Source organism: Magallana gigas, chromosome 10 (genome assembly GCF_963853765.1).
Source record: "Magallana gigas chromosome 10, xbMagGiga1.1, whole genome shotgun sequence".
In the NCBI taxonomy this organism is placed as follows: domain Eukaryota; kingdom Metazoa; phylum Mollusca; class Bivalvia; order Ostreida; family Ostreidae; genus Magallana; species Magallana gigas.
In genome coordinates this window covers 19,518,352-19,537,386 of record NC_088862.1, presented here as the reverse complement: position 1 = coordinate 19,537,386, position 19,035 = coordinate 19,518,352, and the positions used below count along the sequence as shown (strand labels likewise).

Sequence of the window (19,035 nt, the reverse complement as noted above, 5' to 3'; positions counted from 1 at the left end):
TACAGATTTTTGTCAAAACCGGAAGTAATGGTAAAAAGTAAATAGTCAAAAGGATGTAACTGTGATCACAGTAGACAGTACTTGGATGGGTTCTGATATATCCAAACTACATAGCAGCTTTTTGACGCCAAAATGACAGAAAAACCCGCATGGTTGCTGAAATTTGCACGTAAAGATTCAGATGTTAGGAGGGGGTTGTTATTGGGAAGACAAAAACGTTTGCGGGAGAAATTAGTCTCCCGCGCGGGAGATTGGTTGGATGCGGGAGGTTTTAGATGGTTGGATGCGGGAGGTTTTAGACTATTAGGCCGTTTTGCGGGAGTCTCCCGCGCAATGCGGTAGGGTTAACAGGTATGCATTTTAAAACAAGGCATTACTTAATATCAGAAAGAATACATGGATATAGAGGAAATCTTTAGAAAATACAAGCTGAAATTTAATACATGTAGAATTAAGGTACACAATTTTAAGGGCATTTCCGGGTTGGATCATTGCAATTTTCAACAATAACAAAATAACGATTGCTATAGTTCACTTATTTCTGTAGCCAGTGCTATAAAGAAGACTAACATCGATCTGGCACAAACAATACATTATTTTATTTGCATACAAGTAAAGGATCCCATGTATATAACGAAAGATTTGACCTGAAGGGGAGATTGATTTCCCCGGAAAAAAAACAAACCACTTTTGAGAATCGAAGTTCATTTGATATTTTTGATATATATATCACCATTTTGAAATCAGACAATAGAATGCTTTCCTTAAATTTGTTGGTTTACAACATGTTATTATGAAGGCATTGAACACTGCAGACAGAAATCATACATGTTACATGTATCTGGCTTGACAGAATAAGTGTTTGCATTAACCATAAAATAAAAAATTTTTTGTCTGTTTTACTATTCATGAATTTTTCTTTAAAAGTCTATATGAAATGTGTAAATTAATGTATGTTATAAAATCCCCAATAAACATCTCTAACCATAAGTATTGAACATTGAACGGAACAATATTATATAATGATTAGAATATTAATCTGATTGAAATTAGATTTTTGCGATATCGAATTTGTCGGAGCGGATCAAAGACCTAATTTTAATTAGATTGTGCGTTTGAATGTAGTTTAAAACAGTTTAAGGATTGTTTATATTCTTACACAAACAATTTTATTTGATCGTTATTCGGGATTTGTCATGAACAACTATCAGTGAGTTCCACGAACAGACAATGTATGTAAAAAAGAGAAAGAAAACATTCAGTAGTAATAGATATCTACTTCAGGCTTCCTTACCTAATCTGAATGTACACGTAATTGTACTATTATCATGCAGATAACTCATTAAGACTAACGTGTCACTTATCAATCTACTTGACTATGTGTTCAAAACGGAGACTTTGATCAGACGAGAGTGTACCTATTAAAATGAAATAGGAAGATAACATGCAAAGTATTGACTGTGAGAGAGGTCACACATACATACAGTTTTCTCCATAAAGGATATTTTGCTGACACAAAGGCTGGTAATATTTAGTTGATTTTGCACATTTCTTTGTTTTAGCAATCATTATGTTTACATTTGGAAACAGTTTTCTCAGAATGTGTCGAAATCGGCTCTAGCAACTGGTTTTTGCTGACAGCTTATCTCTAATACGTACCATGGAGGCATTGAGAAGGAAATATGTGACTATAGATATATACTGTGGAATCATTTAATTTCGTGGGGGCCAATTTTCGTGGAGTGGTTGTGTTTTGTTATTCGTGGGGTTGTAATTTCGTGGATGCGTCGGTTTTCAGTTTTAGTAACGATAACTCTTCCTAAATTTGTGTTCGTTGAGGTTGTAAATTCGTGGGAGAGGGCTACCCACGATTACCACGAAAATTAAGCCACCACGAATTCTAATGATTCCACAGTATCAGATAAAACTAAACAAAAGTATAAATGCAACTGCCACGATCCCGACTCTCAATAACTAATAGCCAATTGTTGAAACATTTTTGTGTGAAGCTTCCTTAAGATGTAAATAATGTAAATTACGGATTCATGATTACATATGCAAACCCTTCCCTTGATGCCATGACTCTCGAAACAAGTGCAGTCATATAAAATCGTCTCTACTTCTGAACATTTTAATGGCAAATTTATTATATAAGAGGCTTTTACCAAACTTTTGAGAGAAAATCACGACCCAAGGGTCAGGGGTTTTGGTACACGTATAGAAGTAAAGTGATCATAGAGCAACTTCGTGTATAGAAGTATAGGGATCATAGAGCAACTTCGTGTATAGAAGTATAGGGATCATAGAGCAACTTCGTGTATAGAAGTAAAGTGATCATAGAGCAACTTCGTGTATAGAAGTATAGGGATCATAGAGCAACTTCGTGTATAGAAGTAAAGTGATCATAGAGCAACTTCGTGTATAGAAGTATAGGGATCATAGAGCAACTTCGTGTATAGAAGTATAGGGATCATAGACCAACTTCGTGTATAGAAGTAAAGGGATCATAGAGCAACTTCGTGTATAGAAGTAAAGTGATCATAGAGCAACTTCGTGTATAGAAGTATAGGGATCATAGAGCAACTTCGTGTATAGAAGTAAAGGGATCATAGAGCAACTTCGTTACAAGGTATAAAGCAAGCACACTTATTACATGGTTATAATGGTGAAGGAGGCGTTTCTCATGATCAAAATTAACAAATTCACCACCTCTTGATAAACTGTGTTGGTGTCTGTGTTGGGGTGTAGGGGGCTTATTCGGCCTTTTAGTGAGTCTTTTGCTTCTGGGCATCTCTTTATCAGAAAATAGGTTCATAGTAAGTATGGACATGCCATTGGAGGCTTCAACCAAAATTTTAAAAAAATTACCCTTTGAGGGGGGGGGGGGGTCTTTTAGTTATTCTGTGGAATCATTAGAATTCGCGGTGGCTCAAATTTCGTGGTATTTGTAGGTAGCACTCCCCAGAGAATTTACAACCTTGAGAAAAAAATATTGAAGCAGGTCAGTTTTGTTACTGAAACTGAAAACCGACACATCTAAGAAATTACAGTACATCTCCACTAAAATGAGCTAAAAAAACCCCCACAATCACGGAAATTAGCCCCCATGAATTCAAATGATTCCACAGGACATGTATTTATATTTCAAATATTCGTACAAATAAAAAATACTTAAAACTACTTTTCTTCTAGACTAAGTTGTCATGGTGGATTCAGAAAGGAAGCCGATCTTGGGAATAAGCAAACAAAACTCATTCTACAGCCACAGCAATGGAGGATTCGACGATGATGTTGATGGTACATAAAAAAAATTAATTTAGCAACTGTATTTCTGAAATGAAAAGAACACAGCGAAAGATAAAAAAGTATATATTCTTTTGGTAATAAAGCCGTCATTCCTTCACTGTGTCCGGATTGATAATTTAGAATGTGTTCATAATTGCTTTAAACAAATTATGATTTTTTGAAGTATTCAGTACAGTCTGAAAACTGCAGCGGTGTGTGCATACAAATTGAGTAACGCGCGTTAGCAAACATCGTTGCAGTTATCAGACTGTATACTTCAAAAAATCATGATTTAATGCTTATATTTAAATTATTTCAACTTCATGCCTTGTCTGCAAATGTGATTTATACCTTAAAATTCCCATCTTATCCTAAGGGTAAGTTCATATTAATGGAAGAGCCACAGTAACAGCCGCAAGCGTGAACTTTGATTTTCGCTTGTGACATTGCAGTTAACAGCGTTTAACGTTTGTGACGTCATAATAAAACTCGTCATTTTAACCCTGTGTGCATTACAGTGTTATAACTGCCGTATCTTTCAACACACTTTACAAGCAAAAAAATATCTGGAATGTAAATTTATTCATTTGTCGACAGCTTACTAATAATATTAATTTGATACAAAAATATTGTAAAACACCTTTCTAAATTATGTTTGCTTTTAAATTATGACCCCACCTAAATTAGCAAAGCTGTTGTTATGCATTTTTTAAAGAGAAATTTATTTTCCAGAATTCTGTCAGATTCTTAAAAATATGTACTAGTTTACTAGATCTTAGCCCTAAACACTTTGTCTTTCGTTTTGTTATACAACTAAAAATAAACCCATATAACGTAAGAGTTCAAATACCTGTATCGTTAAGAATGTTATCAGTTTTGAAGTATAGAAAACACCAAGTGTAATTTACTCTTGTCTACAATGGCAGTCGTGAAGCAAGGTACAGTTCTCGTTCCCTTTATTTGTAAGGCTTGTTGAATATGTTCTGTCACTTTGCCGTAATTATGCTATACAATATTTATATGATAGTGTTGTGTTTAGCATGTACTATGCCTAAATAGTAGTCAGGGTTTGATACATAGTGCACTCGCCTCCGGATCGTGCACTGTTCCTGACTATTGAATATTTAAACAATAAAATGCTTTCTTTGGTGATTCATGCGGGATATGAAGGTAGCGACATTGCAGGAAAAATAAATAACCCGCGTTCGCGGGTTATGCATATTTTTCTGCAATGATCGCTACCTTCATAACCCGCATGAATCATTAAAGAAAGCATTTTTATTGTTTATATCAACATCTTTCTATTAACTAATTAATAAATTGAGCGTGAAAGTAAGTAAAATTCACTTAATTACTGGTAACGTACATAAGTACGTTAGCTAAAAGAAACAGCCAAATCGTCTCCTGTGAGACTTTGAGTCTGACATCATCATGGTTATTTCGTGCAGTCCGTGATTTTTCTTAGGTAGTTGTAGGTCTCGACCAATCGATAAACAGGGCGTGTCAATTTCAGCCCTGTCACTTTCTTGTCAGTTTCAGCTGCTGTAAATTTCGACCAATTGATAATCGGGGCGTGTTTATCTCAGCCTGGCTGTTTCTATAGAGCTATGAATTAACTATAAGTTTCCATAAGAAATAGAGGGAATAATACTTGGTAGATGTAAATATATATTGATATCTGAGTAGCGCATTTGACTGAAGCTTATAACAATCTCAAGAAAAACAAGGTGAATTTTCGGGACATTTGATTAAACATGTACATTTGTATTAAGGTAACAATAACAGTAATTCTAACGATTATACGTTGGAATATAACAATTGATTTCAATAACGTTGAATGATTGTGATTGTTGATGGTTCCAGAGAAAATAGAGATTTTGGTTGTGGACCTCCAGAATGAAATGCATCCCGGGGAAAATCCCCGTACACACTTGATTGGACCTGGATAACTAATATTATTTTCTATGTCGTTTATAACCCGAGATCTGATTGGTTAACAAGCCGGGTGTAAATTTCCGTACCACCTGCTAAAACCGGGTGTAAATAAAATGTGATGTCAATGCACTTCTTTTTTACATCTTTGGTCAACATAATGTAACGTTTAATAGAAGTCAATGAATAAAGAATTTGTCAAAATCCCTATTTCTTCATATTTTAGCCAGTGGCATGAAGAAATGATTTTCAGCACAATTTCAAATGATTTTGTAATTTTTGGTTCTTTGTATCAAACTTACTTCACTGAAAAAAAACCCAATATAATTTTAAAAATTGTATATCAAAGGAAAAAAATTCGTTATTCAAGTCCAACCAAGCGTTTACGGGGATTTGCCCCGGGTTTTATTCTATACATCCTTCAGCTTGCGGCCTCAGGGTGTATGGAAGATTTTTTAAAGATGACATGTAAGAGTTAACAAACATACAGCTTTTCTTTTAACAAAACCAAAAGAATAATTATTTTTTCATTTTTCAATATCTTTATTCATAAGGCAAACATTATGCTTGCAAAACCAAAGATAAATAAGATATTGTCATGTTCTGATATTTAATCGTTTTGCCAAATTGTAATTATTTTCAAATTTATCGAACTTTGTGCTAACTGTAACAAAAATTTTCTTATACATTTAACGCTTTTATAAATTCTAAATACTTACTACGAGTGGTTTTTTTTTTTTACCGGAGATGATAATCTTTGAACTGAATCTTTTTGCAGCCAATAGGCTCCCAAGAGCCAGTGTTTATTCCCAGAGAGCGTATTAGATTCATACATATACATAAGAGCTGATTATCACTGCGCCATGTGCTCTGATCATATTATATTCTCTAGTTTTTTTGTAATTGTTGCTGCAAATTTAACTAGACCCTGAACTTGGATCCAAAGGCGGCGGATTGGAAAAATCAGTAGCTGAAGATTTGGATCCAGTTACTTTGACATGGAAAGATGTTAATGTTTACGCAATGCCAAAGAAAGGATGCTGTAACAGAGGTCAAAAACTTGAGTCACCGAAACAAATATTATCAAATGGTATGAAAGTTTAGTTATAGTTGTGTTTTTAACTTAATTTGTCTAATTGATAATAAGTATATATGGATTTTATCAACAATTATCTTTCGCAAATTTTAGATTGATATTAATTCTTAAAATTCACCAATAAATTATTTAATCCAAAATAAATCAACACTGCTCTAAGATGCTTTAGTGTTTGGAACAAATGAAACGAAGGTCGAGTTAGGTCTTTTTATGTGTTCAGTAAGTGGTGGGATGAAAATGAGGTGTCTGTCTTTTCACGGAATGGTAGATGGGGATAAAATGAGATGCAATGAGATACAATGTGCTCGGAATCATCATTTATATAGGGGTATTTTATTGTTTCAGTCAGTGGTATGATCAAACCAGGAAAGCTTATGGCCGTGATGGGGGCCAGGTAGGAGATCGTTGTATTCTATCAATTTTCACTGACGAAGTCACTGTTTATTGAATGATTAATATCAACGATGTTAAATAAAAACTGCCATTATATTTGTACAAATAAGGAAACGGGAGAATAATTTAATGCAATTCCACAAATTTCTTCAAAGCGGAGCAGGAAAATCGACAATGCTGAATGTTTTGACCTTCCGAAATAGAGGATCCCTCATCATACAAGGAGACATCCGTATCAATGGTGTAGTGGTCGACAAAACAAAGATAGCCAATATATCAGCCTATGTCCAGCAGGACGATCTATTTATAGGATCATTGACAGTCAGAGAACACCTAACATTCAGGGTACACGTATACATTAAACGACAGTAGAGTTTTACACTTTGCCAGATAATTATTCCATGCAGTGCAAAAGTGACTTTTTTTGTACAAAAGTCAATGGCGCAGTTTAAAAAAATATCAAATGCGAATTAGAAGTTACGCTCTGGAAACTTAACAACTAAGCATGGCCAATGTCCTTTGAAAAACAGCGTTTACCACTTACTAAATGCATTCTATATTTTATTGCAAATGATTATGACTTTAGGCTTTACTACGTATGGATAAAAGGAAAAGTCGGGAACAACGACTGCAGAAAGTTGAAGATGTAATCTATGAGGTATGTTTCTTGTTCTCTAAAAAATTGATAAATCATATAGAGCCAATCATGATTTTTATCTAAGAAAATATTTAAATTTGTGTACACAAAACAGAAGTTATTGTAAAAATATAATTTTTATTAAAATTATGAAACATTAAGCTTAATGAGAAACAAAAAGTAAGCAATATGAGAATATATTCTTTATTTGTCAATTAACAAAATTAATGGATTGTGCTTCTCTTTATGATGAAAAGCTGGGCTTGAAGAAATGTGCCGACACTGTCATTGGAATTCCCGGTCGACTTAGAGGGATCTCTGGAGGAGAGATGAAGCGATTGTCATTTGCGTCAGATGTGAGTTACTAGCTTTTGTTCTTTTTTATATGATTTTCTGAAGCGTATAAGTCTTCAACGCCAAAAGCATTTATTATTTAGACTAGACTAGGCCCCTATACAAAATTGACTGATTTTTTACTCGTAAGATTTAGGCTACATGTACACACCGTGACAGTTCTGTTTTAATATAATAATCGTTAAGGTGAATTTACCAACTTAAAAAGCACTTACATAATAAATGAATAATGTTAGAAAATTACTGTAAGTAAACATGAGTCCGTAATATTTGACAATGATTATTTTGTAATAGCTAAGGTGTTTGTTTCTAAGCTAATTTTTATGGAAAAAGTCAAGTGTCATCACACAAGCCAATTTCATTACAGCTTCTAACCAACCCTCCTTTAATGTTTTGTGACGAAGCCACGTCCGGTTTAGACTCATTTATGGCATACAGCGTCATCCAATCTCTGAAGGCATTGGTCCAAAAAGGCAGGACCATTATCTGCACAATACATCAGCCACCCTCTGAGGTCTTTGAATTGTTTGACGAGTTAGTATTTAAACTTAATCTCAGGGTGTACTCAGTACAGAATGACTTATCATCCACGGTGAGACAGAACAATTAATATCGAATTTATATTTCTTACATTCTAGGGTTTTTCTTTTGGCAGAAGGTCGTGTTGCATTTTCTGGTCCGATTCCTGATGCTCTTGAATTCTTTAAAAGGTGTGTTATCATTAAATTTTATTATTTTTTTTTAATATATAAAATAGTTTAAGTACATACGAAGTATCAAAATATGCATGTACATACGTTTGTCAAACTAAAGCTAATAGCCCTAAGGTTCCTGATATTCTCTAGCAATGGACACCCTAGCCCTGTCAACTACAACCCGGCTGATCACTTTATTTTGACATTGGCAATCGTACCAGGAAAGGAAAAAGATTGTAAAGCAAAGGTCAAGGTAACTACGGTGTAGATTTTACAGAATTATTCTATTATGAATAAAGCATGAAACCTTTGTAATTTTTAAAAGCTCTTATATTTACAGTTTACTATAGTTTTAAATTATCATTACAGGACATATGCGATGTTTATGAGGCATCGCAACCATATTTACAAATGAAGGAAGAGATAAAAACTGGTAGTGCTCAGGTGTCTCAAAGTTTTGTAAGTTAATTATTTCACTCTAGCAATCCTTAAAAAACCTATATAGGGTGTTTTTTTTCTTTCTTCGTTTATATTGCTTATCATGCATAGAGATAAGTATTTCTTTAGCATTTTTGAGAGGTAGTATTTTTTTTTCAAGATATAACAATTTCTTTCTTGTTCTGCGGTATGAATCATATTTCTTTATTTGTAGGTAGAAAACACATTAAATAATACTTCAAGGTAAGTAGTTTTAATATAGATAAATCCATAATGAATCTGGTCCTTTTTTCATTTTCTTTTAACAACACGGTTATTTCTAAAATACAGATTATATCTATGATTATGCAATTTCAATGGTCTGTGCAACGTTCACATACATATAGATCATAACAATTAAACTGTTATGATCTATATGTATGTGAAAGCCCAAAATGAACTGAATTTTTTTTAAAAACTAGATATATTATTATGCTGCAGTAAAACATTTACAACTATTGCATGCATGTCCCTCTTTTATAGATACGGGGCATCTCTCCTTCAGCAAGTGAAGTCTGTGTTTTGGAGAAGTTGGATTACAAGTATAAGAGATCCTCTTATTGTCCGGATCAAGTTTGTCCAAACGATAGTAAGATTAAATATAACAAAGAAAAACATCTCTCCATTGTGGAGCATTTATCCTTCATGACGTAGATAAAGAATATAATTAAATATTTACTTTCTATAAATTGATTTGATTCTTAATTGTAAATTAGCCAACACAGCATACGTCCTTGTAAGAGACAGTGAAAAACAAATTAAGATAGTGTAGTATTTTGAAAAAAGGGTACAATTAAGTTACATGTTATCCACAGTGATAAGGCAAAGTTTTATGTTATGCACAGTGATAAGGCAAAGTTATATGTTATCCACAGTGATAAGTTATATGTTATCCACAGTGATAAGTTATATGTTATCTACAGTGATAAGTTATGTTATCCACAGTGATAAGGCAAAGTTGCTTTACATGTCGATTGAGGAAAAATGCCTGTAAGGCTTTTTATGCAATCTTAATGAGAGGTGAAATATGGCCATATAGGCATTTTCCATACAATTTACATTACAGTTTTTCTCAGTAATCTTGGGTTTGATCTACCTGAAGACGGACGACGAATATTCACAAGAGGACATAATGAATATCAATGGAGCTATATTTGTCATCATTACAAATCTCAGTTTCACCAACATTTTTTCCGTTCTTAACGTAAGTCCATTGAAGATCATATGCAGAATTTTAACATTTGGATTATTTACGTATCATATCTAAAGGACGTATATTCCAGTTAATTGAATACTACTACATGTAACTCATTTAATTTTTTCTTGGTGAAAAACTGGGGGGGGGGGGGGGGGGTGGGAGGGTAGTGGCAAATACGTCAACTCAAAGTTTTTAACTTGCTGTTTATAACGCATATGGAAGAAAAAACATATAAAACAAGTTTTGATAAGACGTTGCACATGTTTTTGATAAAATAATAAATATCATTTTAAATGGATGATAAAAATATAAATGTTTTTACAATCTTTCAAGGAAATTTAGTACAAACTACATTCAAATATATGAGAGAATCATATTCAGATAAGATTCAAATGATTTTTAAATATTTGGAAATAATTATACGAATTTTGTAAATAGAACTGATCAAAACAAAGGTTATTTTGTTTCAAATTAACAAAACAGGTATTAAAAACTTAGTTGCAAACGAATAATTGAACCTAAAACATACTACCGCAAAGGAACTAGTAACCGTATGAAATTGATATATATATATATATATATATATATATATATATATATATATATATATATATATATATATATATATATACACAAATTTTGTTTTTTATATTTCAATTTGGGTTGAACCTAGTTTAGATTGTTCGTATTTAGATTTAAATATAATCAGCAATATGTCTTAGGACATCTCTTTAATTTCATGTATAGTGTTTATCCGCCTTTATTAGTTAGGGATTTTTATTACTGAGCTTTTTCAATGCTAAAAAAAAAATACAAAAATTAAATACATGTAACTAAATTAACTTAAATCACATAGACAAATGGTAAATTTAAAACTCAAATATGTTTTTTGTGCAGCCAAGACAAGCTTTTATTCTGTTCAGAATTTTTTTTTCTTCAATTTTTTATATTACAAAATAACAAAAGATAATTTAGAAGTAAAACTGAGATCAAATAAATGTGGTTTAAAGAACAAAATAAATAATCATTTTATTGACTTCATTGATTATTAGGTCATTTTACTAAAAAGATCTAGATTCAAGCCACATGTACAATATTTACATCTACTGAATATGATTCCCTCTATTTCCTACGGAAATTTATAGTTAATTCATAGCTCTATAAAAACAGCCAGACTAAAATCTACAAGCCCCGTTTATCGATTGGTCGAAACCTACAGCGACCTGGGAAAAATCACGGACTGCACAAAATAATCATGATGATGTCAGACTCAAATTCCCATAGGAAACGATTTTGCTGTTTCTTTTAGCTAACGTACATATAATTTCAGTACATTAGCAGTAATTTAGTGGATTTTACTTACCTTTTACAATCCATTTATTTATTTGTTACATGTAAAAGAAAGATGAAAATATAACAATAACACGATTTCTTTGATGATTTATGCAGGTAATGAAGGTAGCGATCATTGCAGAAAAAAATTTACATAACTCGTTAACGCGGGTTATTTTTATTTTTTTTTATTTTGTTTAAATGTACTTGAAAAGACACTCTCCGCTCAATATTTTGAATTTAGTTGCTACTAATTTAAGAAGGCATACGAATGTTATGCGACATTCTTGTAAATTTAGCTATATTGGTAGCATTATAATTTATAATTTTACTTGTTAGGTGTTTCCACTGGAGATCCCAATTTTTCTAAGAGAGTACGGGTCTGGACTTTACGGAGTCGGGGTTTACTACTTAAGCAAAACTCTGGTTGAGGTATGTTGCGTGTAAATTAAAACATAAATCAAATTTGATCGGACATTTTTTGCTTTCGATGATACTTTATTTCGTGTAAATTTAGAGCAATGTATCAGAATTTCCTGCAATATTTATATCAGTGAATATCTATAACTTTTATAAAAATTCTCCCAGTGATTTAAAGGATGCGCCAAAAACACAAGATCAGAATGATGCTTAAAAATATCATGATTTCTGAGTAAAAAGGGGTCAAAGGAAAATAAAAGAATCGTGTTTTGTTTTAAGAATGCACATGAACTTAAAATGAACAAAATTATGTTCAGTGGTTTGGGTGGGGGTTGGAGGGGGGGGGGGCTGATCTGGAAAAAACATTCAGCTCAAAAAAGATCAATTCCCATTTAAAAAATATGCTCAGCTATGCAGTAATTATCTTGGGTTCCTTTTGAAGAAAGAATCTATGAGCTAGTTTAACCACCAAGTTTTACAATAAATAATCACTGTTGTTTGGTTTCAGATTCCGTTCCTCATTTTGATTCCTGTCATATTTATGTCAATTCTTTATTGGATGAGCGGTAAGTATATGTGAATTTTGAGTTTAAAATTTTCAATTTGTTGCTTATTGACTTCAAATTGACATGCAAACAGAACTATTACAGTAGTGAAATGTGTAACTTGATTTAGCGATTATTAAAATTCATATTTGTTTTCGTGCAGTAGATGAAAATGTAGTATATCATCACACTTAGATTTGTCATATATGAAGTATATTATTTATATAAAACTTGCTAATTCATATAGTTGTATTCTGACGAAAAAGATAATGAAATGAACAAGTTATTTAGAATGCAATATATTTAGGTTTGGTTCATGACGCAAACTCTTTCTTAACCGCCACCGGCATTGCAGTTCTTATTGGAAACACTGCTGCTTCCTTTGGTATGAACATGTTTATGTCTTTGTTTTCTTCTGATTTATCAACTTTAAAACCCTTGAAGCAACATAAGTATGACAAATGATTTTTTAATTGATATACTTCCTATTCTTACATGTATCATTATTTAAATGAAAAGTAAAATATTTACTATTTGATGAATTGATCCAGCGACAGAAAAATCAAAAACACTTACGCTGTATCAATAGGCTACACATGCAACACTTTCTTATGACGTCTTTTTCACATATGTAGCTATTGTATTAATGCAAAGTAAACATGTACCACGATACATGGTACAATATGATTTTAGTCGAATTTCTTTGGTTGAAGGTGGTTCAAATATTCCAATATCCAACTATTATTGCAAACTATTTTTCTATATATCTCATATATCAATGATGTCGTGTAAGATACGTCAGATCTATTAACATGGTTATTGTGATGTTTGCGTTTTTTGAATGTTTTAATTAAGAAAATAATGTACAATATTGATAATGTTTGAAGTTTGCAAAAGCGCTATATTGTGAGGTTTTTGTTAAGTATGTGCGCTGTACCTCTTTTTTAAATGTGTGTTTTAAGGTTATTTGGTCTCAGCAGCTGTTCCATCTGTAACAGCGGCCCTTGCCATAGCCCCCGCTCTAATGATTCCATTTCTTTTGTTTGGAGGATTTTTCCTTAACAATGGGTTGGTAATGTTTAGATGATTATACTAGTAGTATGTCTTGAATTCAAATAGTCTATTACAATTTGACAAGCATTATTTTATCAATATGTCTGTATTGAAAACAGACTTTGACATATTTTATTGCGTATGTACTTCGACATATACTTGGTTATTCTTATGGTGTGATTTAAAAAAAAAACCTAACAGCTAATCAAATTGATTTGGTTTTAAAAAACAAGGTTTAGATAAAAATAAAAATAATTGAAATTTCGTTCACAAGTATGCATCAATATTCAGTTCAACAGCTGGTGTTTTTTTATGAATAGATCAACACCTGATTACCTTATATGGTTGAAGTATCTCTCATGGTTTTCGTATGGAAATGAGATGTTAGTTGTGAACCAGTGGGAGGATGTCAAAAATATAAGTACGTATAATATTAAACATTAAAAGTTTTGCCACTACCACTTAAAGAGGTTCACTCCTTAGGTTTTGGGTCGCCAATGTTACTATAAATAGCACAAGTAAACAAAAAACCAAACAGCGTCAAGGTAAAGCTTCCGCTATACCAAATAGTTACACAAAGAACCACGTTTTGTCAAAAGTGTTTGCATTTTGTTTCTTTTTTTTAAATTTCGAATGAATTGTCTATCTTTTTTAGTTTTCTTATTAATAACGTGTTTTTAAAACATTACTATGCATTTTGGACACATACAATGCGCATGAATTTCCATGAACTACTTTGCTGCGCGATGAAGAAATGAGGATTGAATATATAATGCTTGTTGCAAAATTCAAGGCAGCAACTGTTGAACTTTTTAACTTCTACTAGACAGACTTATTTTTTGTTTATAGCCGCTTACAAAATTTGGTCGCTCTCTGATGCTTTGCCGACTTTAAAAGCATGAGAGAGAGAGAGAGAGAGAGAGAGAGAGAGAGAGAGAGAGAGAGAGATATTTTCAGTCTTTACTACACAATATGCATAAAGACACACCAAAAGAGCCCGGCTTTCAGTACTTCAGTACTTTGATTTTATAAGTTGAGCCCCCTTCAAACTTTCAATTTGCTATGTGTAGTTTATAAAACTGCAAATTTTAAGTTATCTATATCAAGAAGTTCATCCTGGCGACGTGATGAAAACAGAGCGCACTGGTTGTGTTTATATACAAGAACTTACAGAAATAATGTTTCATAAGACTTTGATTCCATCACCAGTAAGCATCCTTATTCACTATTTTCAATCTCGAATCATTAGGCTGGTGTTTGTGTTATAAAACATCATGCATCAACAACTGTTCCTCGTTCGAGTCAATTCAAACTAACGAGCATTCGCAACTTTGTGTTTGTCAATAAACTTGATTATTCAAGCCTTCTGATCAGTATTTCCATTTAATCAAATGAGTAAGCTCTAGGAAAAATTATTTAGGGCTAAAACATTATTTCAAAGTTTATTTCAGTGAAACTTTACATTAAAACAGTTAGATTTATCTCTGATATGACGTACTAAATTGTATTGCGGAAGGTCGCAATAACTGCATAACACAACGTTGCATCATCGTTTTTAATCTTTGAAAAAAAATCAATTCGGGTCATATATTTAAATCAAATAATATAAATCAAGTTGTATGAAATAAATAGAACATCTATAATTGTGTGATTTTATATTTGCTCGGCAAGCCTCGCGAATATATAACCATATCAACTCTTTGGATAAAGCAAATATGGAATCACACAATATAGATATCCTCTAGATATTCATGATGTTCTAAAAACACAGTTAAACAATATTTTGATATTTCTATCGATATAGTTTGGCATATTTAGCTTATATTTCATAGAAGTAAAGAAAAAATTAACTCCAATTTTTGCCTAAAATTAGCTTATTTCATGCTATATCTCAAATTTTTGAGATGTGACTCCTACTTGCTTTACTTTTAAATGAGATACTAATTATATAATAATTAATGTAGATCGTATTTTTGAAACATTAAGTGTACTCACATACTGGTCACTGTAGTATTGCACTCTCGGTTCTCTTTTAGTGTCGGGCTTAACTTAAAACAGCGTTCTGTTTGATCATGAACATCTACCTCGTTAACCTTAATAGTTGTACTGAAAATAAAGTTTATTGATTTGAATAAGACCATATAGTTGATTTCATACATTATACATTTGGGAAACTTGGTTATGTGCTAAGTTTACTTAGGTGGATTTTGTGATGAAATAAATTGAAAAGAAAATTATGTATAGTCTGTCCCAAGATATGTATTCAGCACATTTGGAAGATTTTTAATATAAATACACGTAACTTTGAAAGAAGTGCAATTTAAATCGATGAAAGGAAAAATATCCAAGATATCTTCATTGAATCGTTATAAATATTCACTCGGAAAAATTACAGGAACGAAAACAGAGTTCGTACGGAGATTTAAAATTGGAAATGTTGACATCTTTTCTCCATTCGGAAAGTCACTCGGAACACCTCACACAATTTTTCAATGTTATCATCAACGGTATTGTTCAGTGCAAATAACCCGTAGACTTCTTTATTTTATTAATAAGCTGTGTACTGAAACCTGATAAGCTATACTGAGCGTTTCAAAGGAGAATTCTTGGAGTTTTTTCATGCATTTGAATGAACATCGTTTAAATCCTGAGATATTTTTGACTATCGAATAATTAAGCAAAACTTTGAGAGTATCTTGGGACAGACAGACTTTCATTGACATTGCTGACTTTAATTTTCCCTTTCGTTCCTACCTATATATACCCATCTAACTAATTGTAGATTGTACCTCCAGTACACAATGTATTCCTGATGGCAATTCGGTGATCAAGAACCTAAGTTTTGACAAGGTTGTGTATTTCTTCAGATAGTAACATCGTGCATATCTATCTATCTATCTATCTATCTCTCTCTCTCTCTCTCTCTCTCTCTCTCTCTCTCTCACACACACACACACACACACACACACACACACACACACACACACACACAAGTGCTTTAAATTTTGAAATGTTTTACAAATGTCTTTTTTCTATTGTAGGATAATTTTTATCTTGACCTCGGTTTGTTGTTTGCCCTTTTCCTTGGATTTAGACTTATATCCTTTATCACACTGTATGCGAGAGCAAGGCGATCGTCATCTTAAGAGATTACGTCCATGTGCCTGGGAACAATAGTTTCATAATCGGATTCCTTTAAAGGGATACATGTATTATTTTAACGTTTAAGAAAGAACTTGAACATTTTGTGAATTATAAATTGAACTTCAATTTTCAAGCTAGTGAAGAATCAACTAGATTACCTATGTTATCGATCAGCTATAATTTGAACCGTTATCGATATTGTTAAAGTTGATTGAGTATGTATCATTAACTTAAATATTCATTTTGTATGTTGAACAACATTTTAAAGACTTCTGCCTGTTTTGTGAATTCTCTTGATATGATCATTCGAGTTTTCATCTTTTATTTTACAGTGATTTCATATACATGTACTATAGCATTGAATGATTTATTGTTGACGTCGTCGTGTCAATAACTGCCGTCAGGTGAGCAGACAAATTGAATAACGCGCGTTACTGAAGAAATCAATTGTTTACTTAAATAAATCGATATAAAGTGGAGACCAAGGAGGGAGTAAATTAGTAACAGCAAGAACAGCTGATTTGTAATACCGGTTTAAACTGGTTTTTACAGAGACCGTTGAGATGAGATCGACGAGCATGAAAATATAATCCATGAAAAATAACTATTGAAATGTTGCTTTTAACAATAAAGTCAACTGTTTTGTTGAATAATTATAAAACATGGTGTTTTGACAACATTTATGAAATACATTTTTTAACCGATTACATAGAAATCACTGTTTGAGAACTACTTATGTAAATTACATGTAAATTCATACGCAGTGAATAGGTGTTGCATTTAGAGGCATTTAAACATCACGGAATTTAATGGAAAAACACAGTAGAATGTAAATATTTGTATTTATTTCATATGTTTGATAACTAAGAATATATATCAACTAAAACAATTTTATTAAAGGTAGCTGCAGGTCTGTAGTTCCCGGTCCGAAAAATTCGGATGGACGACCTAGGAGCTACAGTGCCCCCCCCCCCTTCCATAGTATAAAAAAACCTGCAATTTACGGCGCATAAAAACTTGCGCTAGTTTTGGGCTGATTAATTTAATTTCCGAACACATTCTATAAAAATATTTGATTCCAAAAAATTCCCTGGACATTTTACTACAGACATCTTGCCTCTGATTTTATTTTAAACTCCATCACCAGCCCCGTAATGTGAAGTGGTGCAGTTTGTTTACATTTAAAAATGGCGACTCTCGAGCTCGATGTGAATTTAACATCCGAGGTCGGCAGTGTGTTTAAGACAAAGTTTGAGGCAAGTAAAGTACCGATTTCAGCAGTAAATTGAATGAAGAAATTAAAAGTACTAATTTTATCCAAAGAATATGTTCGAAAATAGGGTTAATCTGTCCAAAACTGGCGCAAATTTTTGTGCGCCGTAAATTGCAGGGGTTCCTTTCACAAAGAGGCCTAAATTTTGGGCCTTGTTTAGTCTAGTCCGAGGTCTTACACCGAAACTTAGGCGGGCGTATTTTGCATTTCATAAAGCGGCGTAACTAGAGGCGTAAACTTTAGACTATAGTTTTAGCATAAGTCCCTGACAACGCAGCACTGCACGTGCATAAAATTGTTTCTATTACACTGTTATGTATAACTTTATATAGCATGTGAAAATATGATCAATTTTAGAGGAACTAGCAATTGTAATCATTTTTACTTAAAAATATTTAAGATTTGATAAATTCTTGTTTCACACGAAGGTTAAAATTTTTAAATAATAATGCCTTTTCTTTCAACAGTTTACCGGACAAAAAAAACACATAATATCAAAATTAAATGATATAACGTTAAATAGATAAAACACTGATTAAACGGACCCCCCCCCCCCAAAAAAAAAAAAATGGTGAAGTGTATATGATTTTCTGGAATACCAGCGCAAGAAGTATTATTAAATGTCAAAAACACATGGAAATTTTAAATGAAGTATCTGTATAATACATGTATAATGTTTAATTTAAAGCCGGCTTACTCGGCATTATTTTGGTTGAAGTACATGACTTGTGTAATGTGCTCAATAGAATAATCAATATATCATATCAGGTAGTCCAAAATATATCTTATAATATTTTATTACTTTTAAATAAAAAAATAACGTATCAGTAAAAATTCAATTATACCTTACGGACATCATCACTCATATGTTGAAATACCAAAGGTGTACATGTAAGCAAGTACTCTGGTGCAAGCATTTTGTAGTTTATAAGTATAGATCATCATAATAAAAACAACTTATAGTAAATTATATAAATGATTATTACAACCGAAGAGAAAAAGAGGACAGAAGGGTACCTATGTGCACTTGGATTATATTTGGATGCATTTGTCTAGATTCTAGGTCAGTATAACGATATAATGTTGGATCGGTTCTAAGGTGTATGCAAGTTAAAGGTACAGTAGAGTTGACTATATAGAACGGAGAGAAATCGATTCCTGCCAGGTATAAAACATACACCGCGCTCTCCACGTTATTAAA

The 19,035-nt window shown here is 32.4% G+C and overlaps 1 protein-coding gene across 4 annotated transcripts; it reads left to right on the top strand.

Moving 5' to 3' along the window:
* The first annotated feature begins 332 nt into the window (after positions 1-332).
* On the top strand, positions 333-17,314 carry LOC105333603 (protein white). 4 transcript variants are annotated; one of them, XM_066073698.1, is made up of 21 exons: positions 333-351; positions 3,193-3,297; positions 6,143-6,307; positions 6,659-6,707; positions 6,862-7,051; positions 7,293-7,364; positions 7,601-7,699; positions 8,065-8,231; positions 8,336-8,407; positions 8,543-8,645; positions 8,762-8,851; positions 9,045-9,073; positions 9,353-9,458; positions 9,936-10,073; positions 11,739-11,831; positions 12,328-12,385; positions 12,672-12,749; positions 13,327-13,432; positions 13,738-13,838; positions 16,200-16,267; positions 16,459-17,314. In XM_066073698.1, exons 2-21 carry the CDS (start codon positions 3,204-3,206, stop codon positions 16,561-16,563), a joined length of 1,983 nt encoding a protein of 660 aa, XP_065929770.1. In that variant the 5' UTR covers positions 333-351; positions 3,193-3,203; the 3' UTR covers positions 16,564-17,314. The 4 variants fall into 4 exon arrangements, with proteins under 4 accessions (XP_065929770.1, XP_011434953.2, XP_065929769.1 ...); XM_011436651.4 differs by lacking the exon at positions 333-351 and adding an exon at positions 1,366-1,524; XM_066073697.1 differs by lacking the exon at positions 333-351 and adding an exon at positions 1,553-1,684.
* The last annotated feature ends 1,721 nt before the right edge of the window (positions 17,315-19,035 follow it).